Raw genomic sequence first — 19,483 nt, forward strand, 5'->3', positions numbered from 1 at the left:
CTCGCGAATAGCATCTGTAAGAGATCTTGGAATTACATTTGACGGTAAACTGACGTTTAGTGGTCATATAGATACCATTTGTAAAAAGGCGCTAAAGATGTTGGGCTTTGTCTTGCGTACTTCCCGGGTCTTTTCGGATGTTACGGTATTAAAAATTCTCTATAACTCCTTAGTTAGAAGCAGACTTGAGAGTGGGTCTATCGTTTGGGCCCCGCATCAGTTGAAGTACGGCCTTATGGTGGAGAGAGTCCAAAAGAAATTTTTACGACTCCTTTACTTTCGGTTGTATGGATATTATCCGTGGCTCTATCCGACTGATTTTCTCTTAGGGATGCTTACATACTGTAGCTTAAAATTTAGAAGGGATCTTTATTTAGCTACATATTTTTTCAGACTTATACGCGGCGTAAATGTGAACTCTGCCATTCTTGGTGGTATTGGCTTGTGTGTCTCTGATAATTACCTTAGGAATCGAGGGCATGCGTTGTTTGTTCTCCCACGGTGCAGAACTAACCTGCCATTAGTAATGCCAATTGGGAGGGCAGTAACCATGCTTAATGAAATCGCTTCGGATATTGATATATTCCACTTACGTGAGGGTGAATTTAGGTGGACGTTGTTTTATAAGTTTTTAAGATAGGGTTTATCAAAGTTCACTCTGTGTGCTTCCATCTACTTTTATTTTGTTACTTATTTAATTTATTTTCTTATTTTATTACTTTTTCTCTGTATTTTTTTTTTTTTTTTATTATTAACACTTATTTTATGTCATGTCGTGAACGCTTTGAATTTATAATTTGTTATGTTCATTATATGTAAAATAAATAAATTTGATTTGATTTGATTTGATTTGATGTAAGCGGCTGCTACGGGTAAAAAATATGTAATGTCGTATTTAGTATTGAAAATGTTATCAGACCGATGTTCCCATCCCGAATCACATTTTATTCTTTAAACGAACATTGTCACTTGGCGAAATCTGCCGAAATCACCAGAACAATAATACGGCCACCTCACGCGTACCGCGCTGCATCGACACCCGCATGACTCAATAAACATTTTTTTATCATTTTATACATGCCTACATATTTTCGGTTCGTGTGTTTTCTGTTTTTAGTGGTTGGCACTATGTATTATCTATAAAAATATTGTCTATTATCTATAGTCTGCAAGTTGGTTTCTGTTCAAAATATTATCTATGGATGCAATATTGCAAGTCATTTTAACGTATGCACACTTAGAAACTGTTAAAATCAATTGAAATTAGCGTAAAGAATAATTAAAAATACTAATATACTAGAGTTGGCACTTTCCATCATTGAATTTATAGAGATAGTGATCATTCAAAATATTCTATGAAATGACGAAGCCATAGACTAAATTTGTCGCCTAACAGCATGTGACAGTGCATGACGTAGTCATAATATATTAATTGAACCATAAGATGTCCAGAAATATAGCTGGATATGTGTAATGAAGGACAAAAACTTAATAATTTAATTAAAACTAAATGGGACATGAACACATACTAACAGCGATCGATTACAATATTTAAATGTTTATTTATTTATTATTATATCATAGACACTACGTAATTTATTTAACAAATTTATGTACTATTTATATTGCGTATTTCATTTGTTTTTCCTCGCTTGGATTTTGTATTAGGAAGTAAATAATATTCCTATTGGTAATAACAACATGAATCCATTTTTTTAATCGTATAGAAGTCTTTTAGAGATTTCTTTAGATATAAAAAGGTATGTCATTAATTATTACATATACTATTATACAAAGAATATAGGTAAGAATGTGTAGCAATCACACTACTCAGCATTGAATGAATGACACACTGCAATTTGTAGATTTTATTGTTAAAACAAAACATTAGAGCAATAATAATTGTCAGCATTTCTTCAATCATAACTAGATCAGTAGTATTTGTTTTGATTGGTAATTACGACCATTAATATAAATAAGAAGGACAATCAATAAATTCTCACTCAACACATCGAGTCCGTCACGAGACGTACTACTATTGTCACTAGTCCTTCACTCGACGTAGTAATATCTTAATCATCTCGATCTTACTAGTACATCATTACCACGCAATAATAATCTCACGTTACCATTCTTATTATTGTATTCAGTGTATTCTTGTATCAACCAATAAACTCTCATCCCAAGCAAACAACGACCTTCCGTCTCCCGCCAAAAATGTATCTTTATTTTACTTATTTTCTATTATACTACTTCTTTTGATAAACTTCAAATAAGAATAAAAAGAGGTTCTCAAAAAAACTAATCTGATATAAATTGGGGAGTTATAAAAATTCTAAGCTAAGAAAATCTTCTGGTTTTCATACAATATACCAGTGACGTCAGGTGAATGGTGTACACAATAAATAGCACCCCTTGGGGTTTTATCTTTCATGAAATCTTTTAAAAATATTGACCACTGTAGAAAGACTTGTTACTTATGACTTTGTTTATTTCGGTTATTATCATATTATTACAATACACCAATTTTAAATGTTTTAAAACGTGTTTTATATACCTAAATGGCCTCGTGGATAAAACAACCATCGTAAAAACGTCTAGTTTCCATAGAAACATTGTATCTACATACTAAATCACCAATCAAATAAAAGATTCTGCAAAATAAGCTAGTTTTTTTTTTTTTAATTTTGTAGCTTCAGAATGTAAATTTATTAAATATTGAAATTTATAGACGTAAACATGCTGGAATTTGAAAATGAAAAAAATGTCTGCTATTATTTTTAATGCTTCGTCTTTTCATGACACTATTGTTCCCAATTTATTTTAAATGTATTTTAAATTCTATTTTTATACAATGCTACAAAGAACTAGACATGTAACATGTAGACATATAACATGTAGACATATAAAAAATTCATTGTTTAAAACAGAGGTTGTCCAGTGGGCCTTGTAAAAGATTTTTGCTCACTGGACTCAAAATTTTTACAATCATATTATGACCAAATAATGGAAAACAACTGAAACATTATTAAATGAAATACTAAAAATAGTAGGCTATCGAGACTCTGTTTTCAATCACAAATATTTTATTATTAAAAACAAAATATATTTTCTTTCGAAAGATAGACAGGTATTATAGTTCAGTGTATTAAAACTTTGGACGCGGAAGACGCACACGGCGCGTAATGACCAGGCGGCTGATCGATGTAATTAACGTGCATTTTAAAGGGGGCAATTAAAATCTCATTATCTCTTCAGCAGCGAATGCGTTAAGTATTTTTTAAATTATTTATTTGTTTATTTATCAAATCTTTGAAGGTTATTTTATAACCAATCACAAACGAAGAATCAAAATAATTAAGTAATTTCTTTTATTCAACGAATAATTTACACGACGAAATCAATTATGACATTGGTTTTTAACCGCTTTACCGCGGAACATTTAATTACTATTTAATTACCACATTTAAATAACATGCTAATTATATCTAATGACCACCTAATGAGGACACAACAGCTGTGCCGTCAGCGCTGTAAGGATTAAAAAAATCGCTTCATGCCGCCGTTGTTATCTAAATAATCTTCCAAAACGCCCTGAAAAATATCAATTAGTGAGATGGGCAAACTTATACCCCGTTTACACGTGCATGGATTTATTGCTAACAGTAGAGTTTATTCCACGTAACTTTGCAATTGCATACAGTGACAAGATTTGTGTATAATACGCACTGTGTATTAGTGTACAATTAGTAAATGCCAGGCGCCTGATTGGCTGATTTCATCAAATAATTCAAAATAATTCAAAAAAATCTATTCCAAATTGCAAGGTAACGTGGAGGGTAGTACACCCACGTAATACACGTAAAACACGTATTATCGTGCAAATTGCAATAGTTTATGCATGGATCAAAGAAGATCAAATTCAGAAGCTCCTGAATTTTCACGCTACAATCGGACTGTGCCGATATCTGCGCCTGCACGGTAGAACAATAGTGGCGAACCTGCCGATAAAAAAATGAAATACACCGCGCAGAGACTCATTTTGAGGTTAACCGATTTTCACGACCTGCCAAATAGTACCATACAATGACAACAGCGAAAAATGATATTGGCGAGACAGTCAGCACTTTTACGTGTAAGCAGTTATTATCGCGATAGTTTAAAATACAAACTATTGGTGCATGTGAATCCATGCACGTATACAGGCGCTATTATTCTCAAATTTTTGGATCAATTCGCACCGTACAGATTTATTATTAGCGCCACATGTGAAAATTTTGTCGACTAAAATCTACTTGTATTTTTAGCCACATGGGACATCATTGCTGCTACCCTAATTTCTCTTATTTTTTTAAAGTAGTTTTAAAACCAGTTCCTATTATGAGACCATGTTTGCCATATAAATTGATAACTTGTACTGTGGCTTTACAATAATATACATATAAAAATCGTTGACCTTTGCAACATCAAAACCGGAAAAATTAAATTTGTCGACATAGATACAAAAATATTTATAGCTTCTATATTCGAAAAAATATTATTTCCGAAAAAAGATAGATTCATTATTAATTATTGTTAGTGGGGATAAGGAATATATTGTTGTTATTCTAATTTATTTCCTCGCTAACAATAGGCAATTACTGGCGATTTCATCCGCTGGAAATTCGAAAATAAATAATGGCAAAGCAAATGGAATTTTAAAAAAAGCTAATTCGAAAATTAGATGGTTTGGTTTAGAAGCGTCCTAGAATTTTTAGAAATTCTATGAATTTACAATCAGTTCATTTAGGCGACATGTACATGACCTGGCGTATGACACGGCGCTGCGTGCGTGGCAGAGGCGATGGACCACTTCTTCCAAGGGCAGACAAACGCATTTGTTTTTTTCGTAATATAAAGTGGCGCATGGAGATAACCAGATGGACTCTAGAAGATTGGATTTTTCAGTTATTAACCGGACACAGTGATTTTACCTCCAAGCTCTGTCAGCTTGGCCTAATAGAATCACCGACTTGCTTATGTGGCGAATTGCAGGATGCCGACCACATCCTCTGGGAGTGTCCCCATAAGTCGGTTGAAAGGGAAGAGATTCTCAAGTCGGTCCGACCCTCAGTTGGACCGGTCGGCCATTGCGACTTGGTATCTACGAGGGAAAATTTCTCAGCTTTTTAAAATTTTGCGGCATTATACGGCGAACGAGAAGGTCTTTTCTCATCGAGAATTCACCGTAATACACATACAGTATAATATGGAAGTAGGGATCACGCACACTCTAGTGCACGCCAACCAAGGTCTTGGGAATTTGCTCCTGGGACACTTTCGGCACAAATTTGAACAGCGCCTATCGTTCGTTACGCTACGGTATACGCCTGCATAGCAGGTGTGGAGACGTGGCGGGTGGTGGAGGGAAAAGCAAGTTCATTTAGGCACGCACGTTAGTATCTCGTACGACTAAAAGCTCGATATAAATGCGCACACTTTTACGCGCACCTCACCTCACCACTCCATCGCTACTATATGATTTTTTACGTTATTATTGAGAATTTTTAACTATTAACTTAGGATTTTTTTTAAATATTTTTATCGAGTAGTAATTTTTAGAACGCCGGAATCAATCAATTCTAAATTAAGTTCGAAATATTATCATTTATTTTTACTAATTTTATTACAACACTTATCGACTTTCATTTGTCATAATTCTATTCTCTTTTCTATAAAATTATTTTTTACTTTGTTGTTTTTTCTCTAATCGTTTTACTTGTTCTTTTATTCTAAATGTCATGTTGTGAACGTCCTGAATTGATAATTTGTTATGTACTCTACGTGCCTTTTTTTAAATAAATAAATAACATAATTGTAAGTAGGTATCTCAGATAAGCGTAGAGATTTTAGTAAAAAATATGAATTATTGAGTCAACGACTAAAAGCACTTATCAGAACAGTCAAAAATATGAGTTTATTTGTAATATATAGGTTTTTTAAAATATACATTCTTATACTCCATACTTAATGCAACGTTTTTTAGTCAACGCGATATGTCTTTTTAATTCTGTCGTTTTCAATTTTATTCAAGATCACAGATAGAAAAAAAAAATATTCACAACCTTTAAGTAGGCATGTTGTAATTTTGAAATATTTAGTTTTGGTCAATTATGATTTTTTATAATAATCAAACTATTTAAATTTATTTTCAGCTAAACAAGATAAGGAAAGCAGTCCTTCAACAAGATTCAACCAACCCAACTATCACGACCTGAACAGGCGTCCAGTAATACCTCAACAATACCCAGTGTCAAACAACCATAAGAGAAAATCTGTCAAAGGTAAGATGCATTAAGTATTCAGATATCACATCTATAACTATCAGTTATCTATGATTTTATCTACAAGTTATATAAAAGTATTGTTATTAATAGCAAACCAATGTGTGACCCACTAAATACATATGACGCTCTAATTACAAAAAGCGACAAGTCCACAATTCAATATTTTCGAGAAACAACGTTTTTATGTTTCAAGCTTCAATTATTTGTTTTAACGTGAGATTATTTTTTCCGTTGTATTCTATGTCGAAATTAGAACCAAATGGCAATTTGTTTCAGCCGATAAACTCTCAAATGTAATAAATATAGGCAAAATAAAATTGGACGTAGCGCTATTTGTACCTCACTTTTTAATTTACTCCGCATAAGGCACATATTTCCGTGGCACTGTCATGAGTTTACCAGATACTACAGCATGGGAGACGCCCTTTTCAATATTGAACGTTCCCTTATTGATTGACTTAAACACGCGCGAAAAAAATTAAAATATTTTTTTTCGTAGGGTTATGTCGCGTTTTGGAATTTATAGATCAATACATATTTTGTAAAATTATACAAAGAATACGTGCGTTTTTTTTCTCGATTTTGACCAAATGTGGACTTATCGCTTTTTGGAATTAGACGCCTCATATCCTCAATATAAAAATATAAACCTGGATCAATGATAAATTTGACCAGTCAGCAATTGTATAACCATGTATTTAGCATATTACATAATAATATATACATAAACAATAATACATAATAATAAAATTAACTTAACTTAACAGTATGAGAACTGACACAATAGTTCCATTATATTGGCTATATGCTTAATATATAGGTTGGATCTGGAATACACATTTGTTGTTCAATATATTATTCACACGGGCAACAATTAGGGGAGAGTCCCCCTAATCAATAGATTTTACACAAAAGCATCATAACTATTGACCTCATGATATACATCACAACGTTGTGCGAACATACCTACTCTTTAAAATCACACAAAACATCTAATCTATAATCGGTACTTAATCTAAAAGATATATTGATAGAAAAAACATCCCTTGCAATATAACATATTATTACTGTCGGAATTTGGTTAGTTGACTTACATTAAATCATATTATATAATAATAGTATTGATTCACATCTTATAATATCTACTTAATATTATATTATATCATATTATTATGTTCTCTAAATTATTTCTATGGCATGAAAGTATGGATGCTAAACTTCATGGATAATTTCTTTTATTTTGTTAATTGTCAATTCATGGTGGAACTGCATTGTATTGTTGTTTTTATTAAATAAAAACAATAATTTATGAATAATCTAATAGTGCCGGTTTCAGATTGCTACCGTTTAACAAATAAGATTTTTAGAAGAAATTTAATAGGTATGTATGTTTGTATATTTGGAGTATCAGACCGTCCCCGAATACCGTGTCAGGAAATTTGTACGTATGCAGTTCGCCGTATTACACTTCACCGTGAAAAGTTGTATCGGAGATATATGGCCGTATATTAAAGACTATCCAACCTCCTTGGATCGTATAGTACTGAGATTAAACTCATGTCTAAATAAAACACGGTTCTTGTCAGTTTACACTTTTACAGGAAGCCAGCAGCAAACAAATTTTGAAAACAGCCGATATTCTGGATTATTTGTTAGGTTAGGTTAGGTTTTCATACTTAAATTAATGAATTTTGCCAAAATCAGCCATGAAAATTGAATCAAATAAATTTGTAAACCGTATAGTATACGGTCATCTCTTTCCGATAGAAAGCTCACTGTGCTAGGGTGAAATTTTTTACGTACAATTTACATGTAACTCCCAAATACAACATAGCATTTACTAAACTTGTATAGTTGTGATCAGCGGCGGCTGGTCTAACATCATACAAGTGCACTGCACTGCTTGCATTGCTATGAAACATCGTTCAACATCGTAAATGATATTTTTTCTTCATAGGTTTTTAATATTATCGCTCACTTATTGTAATGCAAACCATAAACCGATGTGCCCACATTCCCAATCGGCGATAATACAGGCACTATGTACCGTATACGTCATCCTCACTGAAATCGTTTGCGCCCCGGCAATATATTTTGTTTACTTAAAATGAACCCAAAGCTTAGTATGAACTAAAGCCATTAAAAAACAACTTAAACCGTGCTAATAGTTTTCGCCATGCGTAAGTTCCAGAATATCGTGCGCCGACCGGGTAAAATGACATAATATTGTTCTGAGTAGAGAGCAATTATGGATTTGAATTATGGTTTGTTATTATAGACGCTGCGACTTACTGTTCACGCTCAAATTATGTTTAGTATAATATTTAGCAATCTCGTGTGTAAAATGCCTGTTAAACTAAATACAATAAAATTCATTATTTTCTAAATTTAAAATGGGTAAGAAATATAATAGAATGTCGGTAAGATATTTTGATTTATGTGTACTGCAAATTAAATCAGTGAAGATAAAAATAATTTTGGTACCTACCGCAATTCTGGAAAAATTAATATTTCATTATCCTGTGTGTTGACTAAGCGCGAAATGATGTCGGTTATTTATAATAGGTATAGAAAATTATTAATTCATGAATTCTAGTGATAAACTAATAAATCTTAATACTATTTCACAAAGTTCAGATTAATAATAATCATTATTCATGCAGTGTACAAATTGCTAAAGATAATGTACTTATATAGAATGAGATGGCTTATATAAAAAGTAAGAGGTATTTATCTACTATAAGAGATGCATTCGTTTCTTAAAACTAATCCAATAAAGATTTAAGTAACTCGCAACATGTTTTATTAAAAATATAAAATATACAGGTAATTTCCCAAATGTCAATAACGTTTTGTCAAATCAAAAATAATGCCGAATTGATTTCATTTTTCAATAAGGTAGGTTTCGAGCGCACCCTCAAAAATTACAATCCAAAAAATTACCGGCCGCCACTGGTTGTGATAGAGAAACATCAGAAAAACGTCACAGCTTATCTTTTATATTATAAAGTATTTTTCATGTTATATTATTGGTTTTCTTTCTTATTTTCTTCTCTGTGGTTTTTTACAATCAATACTATTTATTTCTGACGGAATTCATGAATGAATGGATTTTTAGGTACCTACTGTATATTTTTGATTGTAGCGTGTGAATGCGTAAATTATTAAGGAAACTACTGCATTTTTTTTAGGAAATACTATTGCGGTTAAACGATTACGTGTGTCCCTACCGCATTTTTTTTCTAATAATAATTATATATTATTTAATATTTATTACATAAATAAATTAGTCCAACAATAACAAATAAAATTCCTATTAAATGTAGGTGTATTGAGGTCTGTTTCGTGGAAAATGAAACGATATTCGTAATAAAACAAAGCATTCAATGAATGAAAATATATCATTAAAAAAAATGTCACGAGTATGTTGGGTTGAAAGTTGATTGAACCATCACTGCGATAATGGCACGATTAAATAGAATTTTAATTTATTCACGGTTGGATCATTTGCTACAATTATTAATCTGATTTCATCTTTCAGGACACCACTGAATAAAAATTTACATTACACTTGTCGAACACTTGACCAGTTCTCATACACATTCTAGGACATTCCCAGATTATTTGTATGTATTGTATTGACATATTTATATTGGATGTATGATAATTTTACATCTATAGCAGTGGTTCTCACGTGAAATTTAATTGTGGCTGTACAATTGACATTGACAATTCTATGAAAACGTCTGGTGGCCGCACCAAATTTCACTTTTGTTGTGATTGAAAAAAATATTTACTTAAAAAATGGGTCAACTTCTTTATAGACAAGGCCATTTAATAAAAGACATTTTTGAACATTTGAGTACAGTTCGGTTATGAGGAATACAGCGGAAAACACATTTTGAAAATAGCCGATATACCGAATTATTTGTTAGGTTAACCTAACCTAACCCAACCTAACCTAAACTAACCCAAACTAACAAATAATCCAGTATATCGGGTATTTTCAAAATGTATTTTCCGCTGTATTCCTCATAACCGAACTGTACCCATATTTATTTTAAAATAATGCAAATGGAAATTCCTCAATAAGTACTCCTTTCTTCCAATGCGAGCCGCCGCATGGTTGCTTCTAAGTATACATCAGCTGTCAACTGGCTTCAATATTTGTTTTTTTATGAAGTGCATTACACTGAATGATCTTTCACAGTATACAGTAGTAGAAACAATTGACAATATTAATAAAGCAATAATTATTGTTGCCAATTCTTTGAATTGACTTGATTCTTATTAACATATAACTTCAACCAAAACTTTTCAACTGTGGTATTATTAAAATGGTTTTTAAGTACTTGGCCATGACTCATTTCCAATAACGCATATTTAACGTTAGCCCAGTTAATTTAATTAAATACTGAAAATGATGGTGGCCACAGCAAAATCCTCTGGTGGCCGCACATGAGAACCGCAGATCTATAGTGATAATCATCATATTTTTTTTTCTTTACAGCTTGTGAGGCCTATGCAGAGAATGTACCACTGTCATTAGGCTCCAAAATCTTGGCTGGAAAGGAGGCAGAACCAGGAGAGTTTCCTCACGTGGTAAGCATGCCTTAAAACAATTCTATAGCGATATATTGTAATGTAATATTTCAGAATAATACATAAAGTTCACTTATATACGTTGTCAAATAAGATATATATAATTATTTAATTTAACTCTCAGTAAGTTGATTGTGTCATGACCTGTATGGCATGTTCAACCATCTTGCTGGAACCACATATAGTCTAGATCAAAATTATCTAATTCAGTCTTAAATGCAGCCTGAGAGTTCAAGCAGAAAAGCCGATAATCGCCAGTTTTTCCAGCCAATTGATGACTAAAATGATTGTAGAATTGTTTTGATAGGTCACCAGTGAAACACGTATAGATATTTGATATCTTTTATTTGGTTTGGTTATACAAGATGTCCATTTTTATCAACGTATGAGTTACAACGCAGGACAACTTTGTATGAATAATTGTAAGTGTGCATATTGACTGTGCCGAGCCTCGTCGTGGACTATCTGAGCCGGTGAAGCCGCTTGCCTGAAAACACATTTTTATCTAAGCACGAACAAACATAGTATCGTCGTTCTATATTTGAATACCTTCACATTTTGTATTGAAATATTCAAATATCTATATCTGTGTAAGATTTTTGTATCCTTAACACGTATACTCATTAAAAAAAAAAACAATATACAAAGCCACGTAAATCGTGTCTACACAACAAAATAATTGTTGTCCCTTTACAGAAAAAAATTCGTTGTTTCTACCTATCTATTTTTTTTTAATTTCTAAATATATTTAAAACATCAGTGTCCTTATATTCTCAAAAAATACATTTAATATTTTTGAGGCTTACAAGATAGACTGACTATAAATTATAATATGTATATTTATATATCAACTGATTCAAAAACACTAATAAAGTTGAGGAATCGATGAAATTTACGTATTGTAATAATATAACTCGATGTTGTTTGGGCATAACCTGATAACTGCTTTTTTGGTGATTTTATGTTAGGATTAAAAAATGGCTCACAATAGTATTATCCTATCTACATTCAATTTGAAAATGCTCAAAACTCTACTGTAATTATGATGCTATTACGTAAACAAACATAGCGGTTAGTTTGATCAAAACATGATCAAAGACCTTATCATATTTTGATCACTGATAACTGAAAATATAATTTTTGTCATATTCTTCTTCATTTATTTACTTATTTAAAATTGTATTCTCAGTAGTAGACAAAAAAAATTAAACCGAGATTTATAGGGACAATTCAAAGTTTAAAATTGCTCTCCAGTAAAAATGTAACATTCTGCAATTAACAGTTTAAGCCCAAACAGCACCTAACTATACTTGGTAATATAGAAGTTCCCAGATGTAAAGTTACCATTAGTTTAATCTAATTCACTTTATTTTTGTTAGGTTGCTGTGGGTTACAAAACTGATGATGAAGCTGGTCTTGTATTCGACTGCAGTGGTACTCTAATCACAGAGAAGTTTGTCCTCACTACAGCTCAGTGCGTGATCAGGAAAGGATAGTAAGTATATTTTAACAACATAAGTCAGTCTAAATACCTATTAGTATAAATCTTAATCTCGGTCCGATCAGTAAGCTTCGTGTTAGTCGCCCCCACACAGCATTCTATTCCAACGAGTTCGGACCTCGAAACTGTATCACAAGTATTGTAATATAACTCTCTTGTACCGACTGTTTATGCTGCAAATAAAACTCGCTCCTCCATCTATCGGAGCAAACACCAAATCTCTACTCCTGAGGACTCTCCATCTACACCCCCAATCACATCAGTCTCATCCCTCAAAGCATATATGGAATGGATGTATATATAATACGATTGTTTTTCTTTTCAGTGGCACCCCAAGTCTCGTCAGGGTGAGTGTTGTAAATCTGGATGGAAAATACGACTTGAAGGACGTCGATTATTCAGTTGCACGTGTTATTCCTCATCCGGAGTATAGTCCATCGCAGTACTATAATGACATTGCACTTATTGAGTTAGTATGACATAAGCTTAATTTTACTTAAAGGGGTTGTTTGACTTTAGAAAGGAAAAATGATGTAATCCACACAAATCAAATTTTAAGGCGTCCATATAAAAAGGGTCTATGTAAATATAATACATTGGTATCAAAGGTGATTTTATTGTATTTAAATGGCGTATATATCCAGTATACACAGCATGGGAAATTTTATTTTTATAATATCACACACTAATTATCAAAATTCGCTCGAAAAGGTTGGCTCTTAGAGGGAGGGGTCTACATGCGATGTTCAATTTGATACTTAACCTTGGATTTTTTATATTTTCTCTATTACGTGTTATCTTAAAATATTATTTATTAGATAATCTTTCAAAATATACCCATAGACCATTTAAATCGCTGGTGTGTTTTTCATCGCTCCTGAAAATGTTTGTTTTTGTATATTGACCGTTTTTATAGGGACATCTAGGATACACAAACACGTTCTTGTTATTTTTTCGATCAAAGATAAATGCAAAATAGATATAACCATAAAGTGCATGATAATAATTAATAATTTGATTTTCATATTCCTGATCTGATATTAATTATTATTGAGTTAATTAAAAAATCCAACAAAAATTATGATTAAGTCGTTTTTTCCACGTCACTTCCTTCTTTCTTTTTTTAATTGCTAGCTAAATTTAGATAATAAATCGGCATTCGCAGCTTTAATTCCTTGGACACAACCTGTATTTAGAGCCATGTACAACATTATTATGCAATAAAACCTATTTTGAAAAAACTGGGGGTTACACCCTTTTTCCTTTCGAGAGTCGATATGCATTTATTTATTTATTTATACATCAGAAAAGCATCACTCATTGCTCGTGGCCCGGAATGGGCATTGGTTCACTGGACTCCTCAAGTCATCGGCCCGAGTCCGGTCTATCTTCCATAATCCTCTCCCAATCTAGAATCCAAGCACTATCTCACTGTCATAATTTGAGTGCCCCAACATTCGTCTGCCTCAAAAACATTCCATGCCCATTCGCTGAACGTGACCAATCCGTTTAATTTTAAAGACATTTTGATTGTTTGGATTCTGTTGGATTCCTGAAATTCTTCATGGAGTGATTGATATCCGTGGTTATTATTAGCTCCAAATATAACTTTCATGATCTTGAGCTTGAAAGTAGAAGACCATTTTAGACGTCTTATTACTAATGATCATTGATATACTACTAGATGAGTAGTTCCCATACAAGTGTAATTTTAAAAATGTACCACAAAAGAAGATATTACGAATATCGTCTAATAATATTTCCTTGTAGGTATAATGCGTTAAGACCGTTAACATGGATTCCCGAATTTCACTCGTATTGGCCTGGCTGTAAAACTAAATTTGCGTTCTTGGAATAGTGACCCTAAGGTTGTCTGCAACCCAAAGCTTACAAGCTACCAAAAATTCATGTCTGAGCGGACAGAGCAAGTCGTCATGCGCTGACTATTAGTTAGAGTAAGATGCAAGCTAGATCGGGCTTACTCATAATTATTGCCAGGTCGTTTTCGAGACAAATATTAAGTGAGCTTATATCGAGTTAAGTCCGCTGATATTAAAACAGTAAGTTTTAACACTGGCCGAGTCGTTGAAAATCGGGCGTCATTTTAAGAAGCATATGATTCATCCAGTAGTATATTAATGCTAATGATCCAGTATTATGAACAATAGTGAGGACTGGCCTCAGCAGTATTCTGTATATTTGTATTTTTGTATTCCAATACATCACTTTGTTAAGACGATACCTAATACAAAGTCCATTTGATTTAATTGTTAATCCTTTTGTGAATCGACCAAATGATGTCGGTAAATTTTACATATTACTAGGACAAATATACGAAATATCTACTTTAGCATCTAGGAAGATATACGATCAATTGGATTGAATTGACCAACAATTAATTTATTCAATATTTTAATGTAATATATGTGTATTTCAGGTTAAAGAAATTGGTCGTTTTTAATGGATTTGTTCACCCAGCCTGTCTGAACACAGAACCAAGAGATCCAAGCGGCCCCCTAACCATCACCGGATGGGGTAGCACAAGTAGTGCAAGTAAGTATGATCCCTATTTATCTAGAAACAATATGATTTTTTTTTAATTTATTACCTACTGCAGAATGGCCAATGACTGACTTGCTCAGTTTATATAAACCTTATATAAGCCATATATTATGTATTATTACATTTTAATAAACGTGATTATCGCATTTTCAACTGATGCGGGGCCCAAATAATCGACCCACAATTTACAAATGACAGCCATATGACCACTAAATGTCAGATTATTATCAAACGCAATACCAAGATCACTTACTGATGGTATTCGCATAAGAACTCTGCCATGCACTGAATATTGATATATAAAGTATTAAACGACATTAGTCTCTAATGAGTCTCAAAAATTTCTTTTGCATTCGCTCCAGCGTAATGTCGTATTTCAACTGATGCGGGGCTCAAACAATCAACCCAATCTCAAATATTGTAGGGAGAAATGGTCCAAGGATTGAACAGTATCCAAATTCATCTTACTATATAAAAAGGATCGGCAAGGAAATGTGATAATATTATTGAATCACGTATTTATTAGTCACTTATCGCCCTAGTAACATAATTCTACTTTGACGCCTAAAAACTGCTTAAAAAAACGAATCACCTTCGGTTAAATAAACTGTGGAAAATATCCGATACACTAATGATGCAGGGAACCAAAAATCTTTAGTAACCTCTGGATTATGGTATTGACTAACGTAATATGTTTATTGTTTCAGGAAATTCCAAAAGTCTTTATCTGCTGAAAGCAACGGTGACGAGTGTGCCAATTGCTAAATGTATGTCTTCATTTATGAACTTCTACACAAAGCTTCCATATGGATTGGCAGATTCACAAATGTGTGCCGGTGACAGAAAACATATGGCTGATACCTGTGGGGTAAAAAAACAATTCTTTACTCTTTCTATTTTGGGTAAAACTTCAAAGACACAAATTTAATTTCTTTTTGTATCTATCTCGGTTCTGGTTTGCTATGCAAACTTACAGTTTGAGCAACTGTGTTCAGGACACGGTACGTAGCTGTGAATTTTGATCATATTGAAAAAATGCTAAATAATACGTATGCAATGCAAGTAATAATATAATAATATTAATGGAATAATATTCATTTACTGAGGACTAACAGCTGGTTTTAAGTTAAGAAATAATCAGCATTACTATCGGAACTCGCCATTTAGCGCGGCGACCTGAATATATAGAGATTGTGATCGAGAAATCTCGAGAAACAATCGGAAAGATCAATCTCGAAATTTACGAAATTTTGAAAATTCTTATTTTTCGGGAAATCATCGATGAGATTCTCGAGACATCGAGAAATTATTATGACATATATTTTAGAGTTACATTTCACGACATAGTTACATTATATTATACTATATGCGTGATGATGATTCCGATGATGATGAAAAGATAATATTAGCATTTTATTCTCAATATTGGAGTATATTCCATGGACATCGTGTACAACATTTTCGTTATTATTTGAATATTTTGGGTTGACTTATTAAAGTGAATACTTCATCTACCAGAGCCACCTAGCGGAAAAAATACAAAGCTCGCAATTTGAGACATTTTTACGTGTTTTAATAAAAATAATTACAAGATAAAAAGAACTTTGTATATACCACATTTTTAAATTTTCTGTTGAATCATATAAACCTGACAATTCTATGTATTAACAAATACTTTTTTTTTGTACTTGATAGAAATACTGAATAAATAAAGAATACTGAAATGTTATTTTGACATTTCAGTATTATTTCCATAGTAAAGCACGTATATATTAATAATTTAGTTGCTAGGACTAGACACACAAGAAAAAAATTGTAATGGACAAACAAGAATACGAGTTAATAAACACGTGGTAATAAATACGTATCTAAAAACATTTTTTTATCTAAAGTCAAAGATCCTTTCAATTTAAAAAATGTTATAAAATGATAATTCGTTATATCTAGAATCCCATCTTATTATTTTGTTTTTATGTTTATAATTAAAACGGAGTTCATGAAATTTTCTCTAATGTACAGAAAATAATTTTGATAAATTCGTAGGTTTCAGTTTTTTTAATATTTATTTTAAAAAACATCGTTTTTTATAAATAAAAAAAAAAGTACGTACTTAACATGAAACGCCTTATTTATATTTATATCAAATCAAGCTTCAATATAAATTGTAATCATACTGAAATTAGATAAAGATCAATAGATTTTTAAATGGAATAATAAGTATTAAATAATAATTTGTAAACGAGAACTCACTTCACAGAATATTAAAAAGAGTTCAGTAGAATTTGCAATCATAATATTTAACTTTGAAGACAATTATTCACTCAATACAGTGCACTTGCACTCATTAAATCCTCAGTGTTAAACTCCATCAACTGTATGATAAATAGTGTTAACTAAATATATACTACAGTTTACGTCTGATATACTTGACATAACTGTGTAATCTGTTGTGGTTTGTTTTGAGGTTTAGTTGATAATCGCTTACGTTGGATGTCACTAGATAAGACAGTTAAATTTATTACTTTCAAGGATAGGGAAAAATCTATTAATTACTTCTTGTTTTTTTTTTTTTTTATAATAGACATGATGTTTTGATAGATTGTTTTCGTGTTAATAATTAGCGATCACCGACAATTTCATCCGAGGGAAATACGGATATGAATGAAGAAAAATATACCTATACTATGGTATGGTGCCACTTGTATACCAAGTCATCTAAGGCACCACGGTTGTTTCTGGAACTAAAACCCTCCCCCGTATTTACTTTTCCGCTACTACACTCCCCTCCAACCGTAATTCAGTGTGTGTTCGATATAGCTGGGCAGTATAATGTTAATATAATATTATGTAAATAACCGAGATCATTTTATTATCAACAGGGCGACGGCGGTGGACCTCTTCAAGCCCCCTACGATGACAATATTTACACAATCTTCGGTATCATCTCCTTCGGCCACGAGTGCGGCAGTGGTACTCCATCTGGCTTCACCAGAGTTTCCAGTTACCTGGACTGGATCGAAAGCAAAGTCTGGCCTTGAAAAAATGAATTGCATCTATCATCGGAGTAAATCATAAGTCATATCTAATTTGCTCTCTGTATTAGAAGTGTTTCGATTTAACGGATGTTGCAGTAACTTTTTTCAACACATACTTTATAATGATTAATCAAAACATTTATTCAGATTCAATCATATATTAATTATATAGGTAGATAGTATTATTGTAGTATACCATTATTAGGCATATAAAAAAAATATTTATTATATTTAGTAGATACTTAGTAGTATTTTTGTTGTAAATATAAAGTACGCCGTGTTCAATTGAATTTAATTGCCAATAATAATAAACACGATGTTGACCTTTTGATGACAGAAATAAAATTTAAATAATTACAAGATAAAAAGAACTTTTTATAAATTTTCTGTTGAATCATATAAACTTGACTTGACTAGCTTAAACGATCAAAAAAATTTGTACTTGATAGAAATAATACTGCAATGTCATATTGATTTCCATAGTAACGCACGTATATATTAATATTAATAATTTAGTTGCTAGGACCCACTTAGCAACCAATAATAGTTTTACTTTTTACGGATTTCTTCCGAAATAACTTTTCATACAAAACAAAATTAACTGAAAATTAAAAGAATTCTACTTAAAGATAGCTAAAAGTATTAAAAAAATGCATTGGCATTGTGTTCTGATATATTCCAAAAGTTTCAAGTGTCTAGCTAGTCAGCAAGTTAGTTAAAAATCGATTGCAAGATTTGTACCGGACAAATAAGAATACGAGCTAAGAAAAACGTTGTAAAATAGCGGCTGTCATTAATAAAATGTTTAGTTCCAAAACATAAAATCAAACCAAATACAGTCCTTTATTATTCATGGTTAACAGAAACTTGCTGTTTTATGTTTGGTTTGTTTTTAGGTCTCAAAAAACTATCAATTAGGTACCACAAAGACGATATTAATAAATTATTATAATCTGCATTTGCTTCTACCATCGACAGGTCGAATCGTGTTTGTTACTTATTTATAAAATAAAATTACGTATAAATAGGTAAGTACATAGTTCTTATTTTTCGTCTTATATTGTACAAAATTTATCTGTCTGACAAACTTTATTTTTATTTCTACATATATTATAAAAATATACGTGTACAATGCACATGCACAGCGATACCGTAAAAACGGTGTAATCGTAAATAAATGCACAATTCAATAACAATGTCTATTTTCATGATGGCTTGATTCGGTTGGCACTGCTATTTTGCTGGGTTACATGACGTAACTTGTACGTAAAACATTTCACCGTACCACAGTTCGCCGTCAGCTTTCTATCGGAAAGAGATGACCATATACTATACGGTATCCAATTTTATTAAATTCAATATTAATTCACTTTTCATTGCCAATTCTGGTAAAATTCATGAATTTTATAATTAAAACCTAACCTAACCTAACAAATAATCCATTATATCGTGTATTT

The 19,483-nt window shown here is 31.9% G+C and overlaps 1 protein-coding gene across 1 annotated transcript in view; it reads left to right on the forward strand.

The window, feature by feature from the left end:
* LOC147073522 (serine protease persephone-like) overlaps positions 1–18,630 on the forward strand; it is a 41,328-nt gene extending 22,698 nt beyond the window's left edge. Inside the window, exons 4-10 of the mRNA XM_085944242.1 lie at positions 6,195–6,323; positions 10,837–10,928; positions 12,308–12,423; positions 12,755–12,898; positions 14,867–14,982; positions 15,699–15,859; positions 17,871–18,630. Of these exons, the coding sequence (XP_085800368.1) occupies positions 6,195–6,323; positions 10,837–10,928; positions 12,308–12,423; positions 12,755–12,898; positions 14,867–14,982; positions 15,699–15,859; positions 17,871–18,029 (917 nt within the window). The 3' untranslated portion in view covers positions 18,030–18,630. The remainder of the gene's footprint in view (positions 1–6,194; positions 6,324–10,836; positions 10,929–12,307; positions 12,424–12,754; positions 12,899–14,866; positions 14,983–15,698; positions 15,860–17,870) is intronic.
* Positions 18,631–19,483: the final 853 nt, after the last annotated feature.

This window comes from Rhyacophila brunnea, unplaced genomic scaffold, assembly GCF_057557595.1.
Source record: "Rhyacophila brunnea isolate RB1 unplaced genomic scaffold, BYU_Rbru_1.0 scaffold_17, whole genome shotgun sequence".
NCBI lineage: Eukaryota > Metazoa > Arthropoda > Insecta > Trichoptera > Rhyacophilidae > Rhyacophila > Rhyacophila brunnea.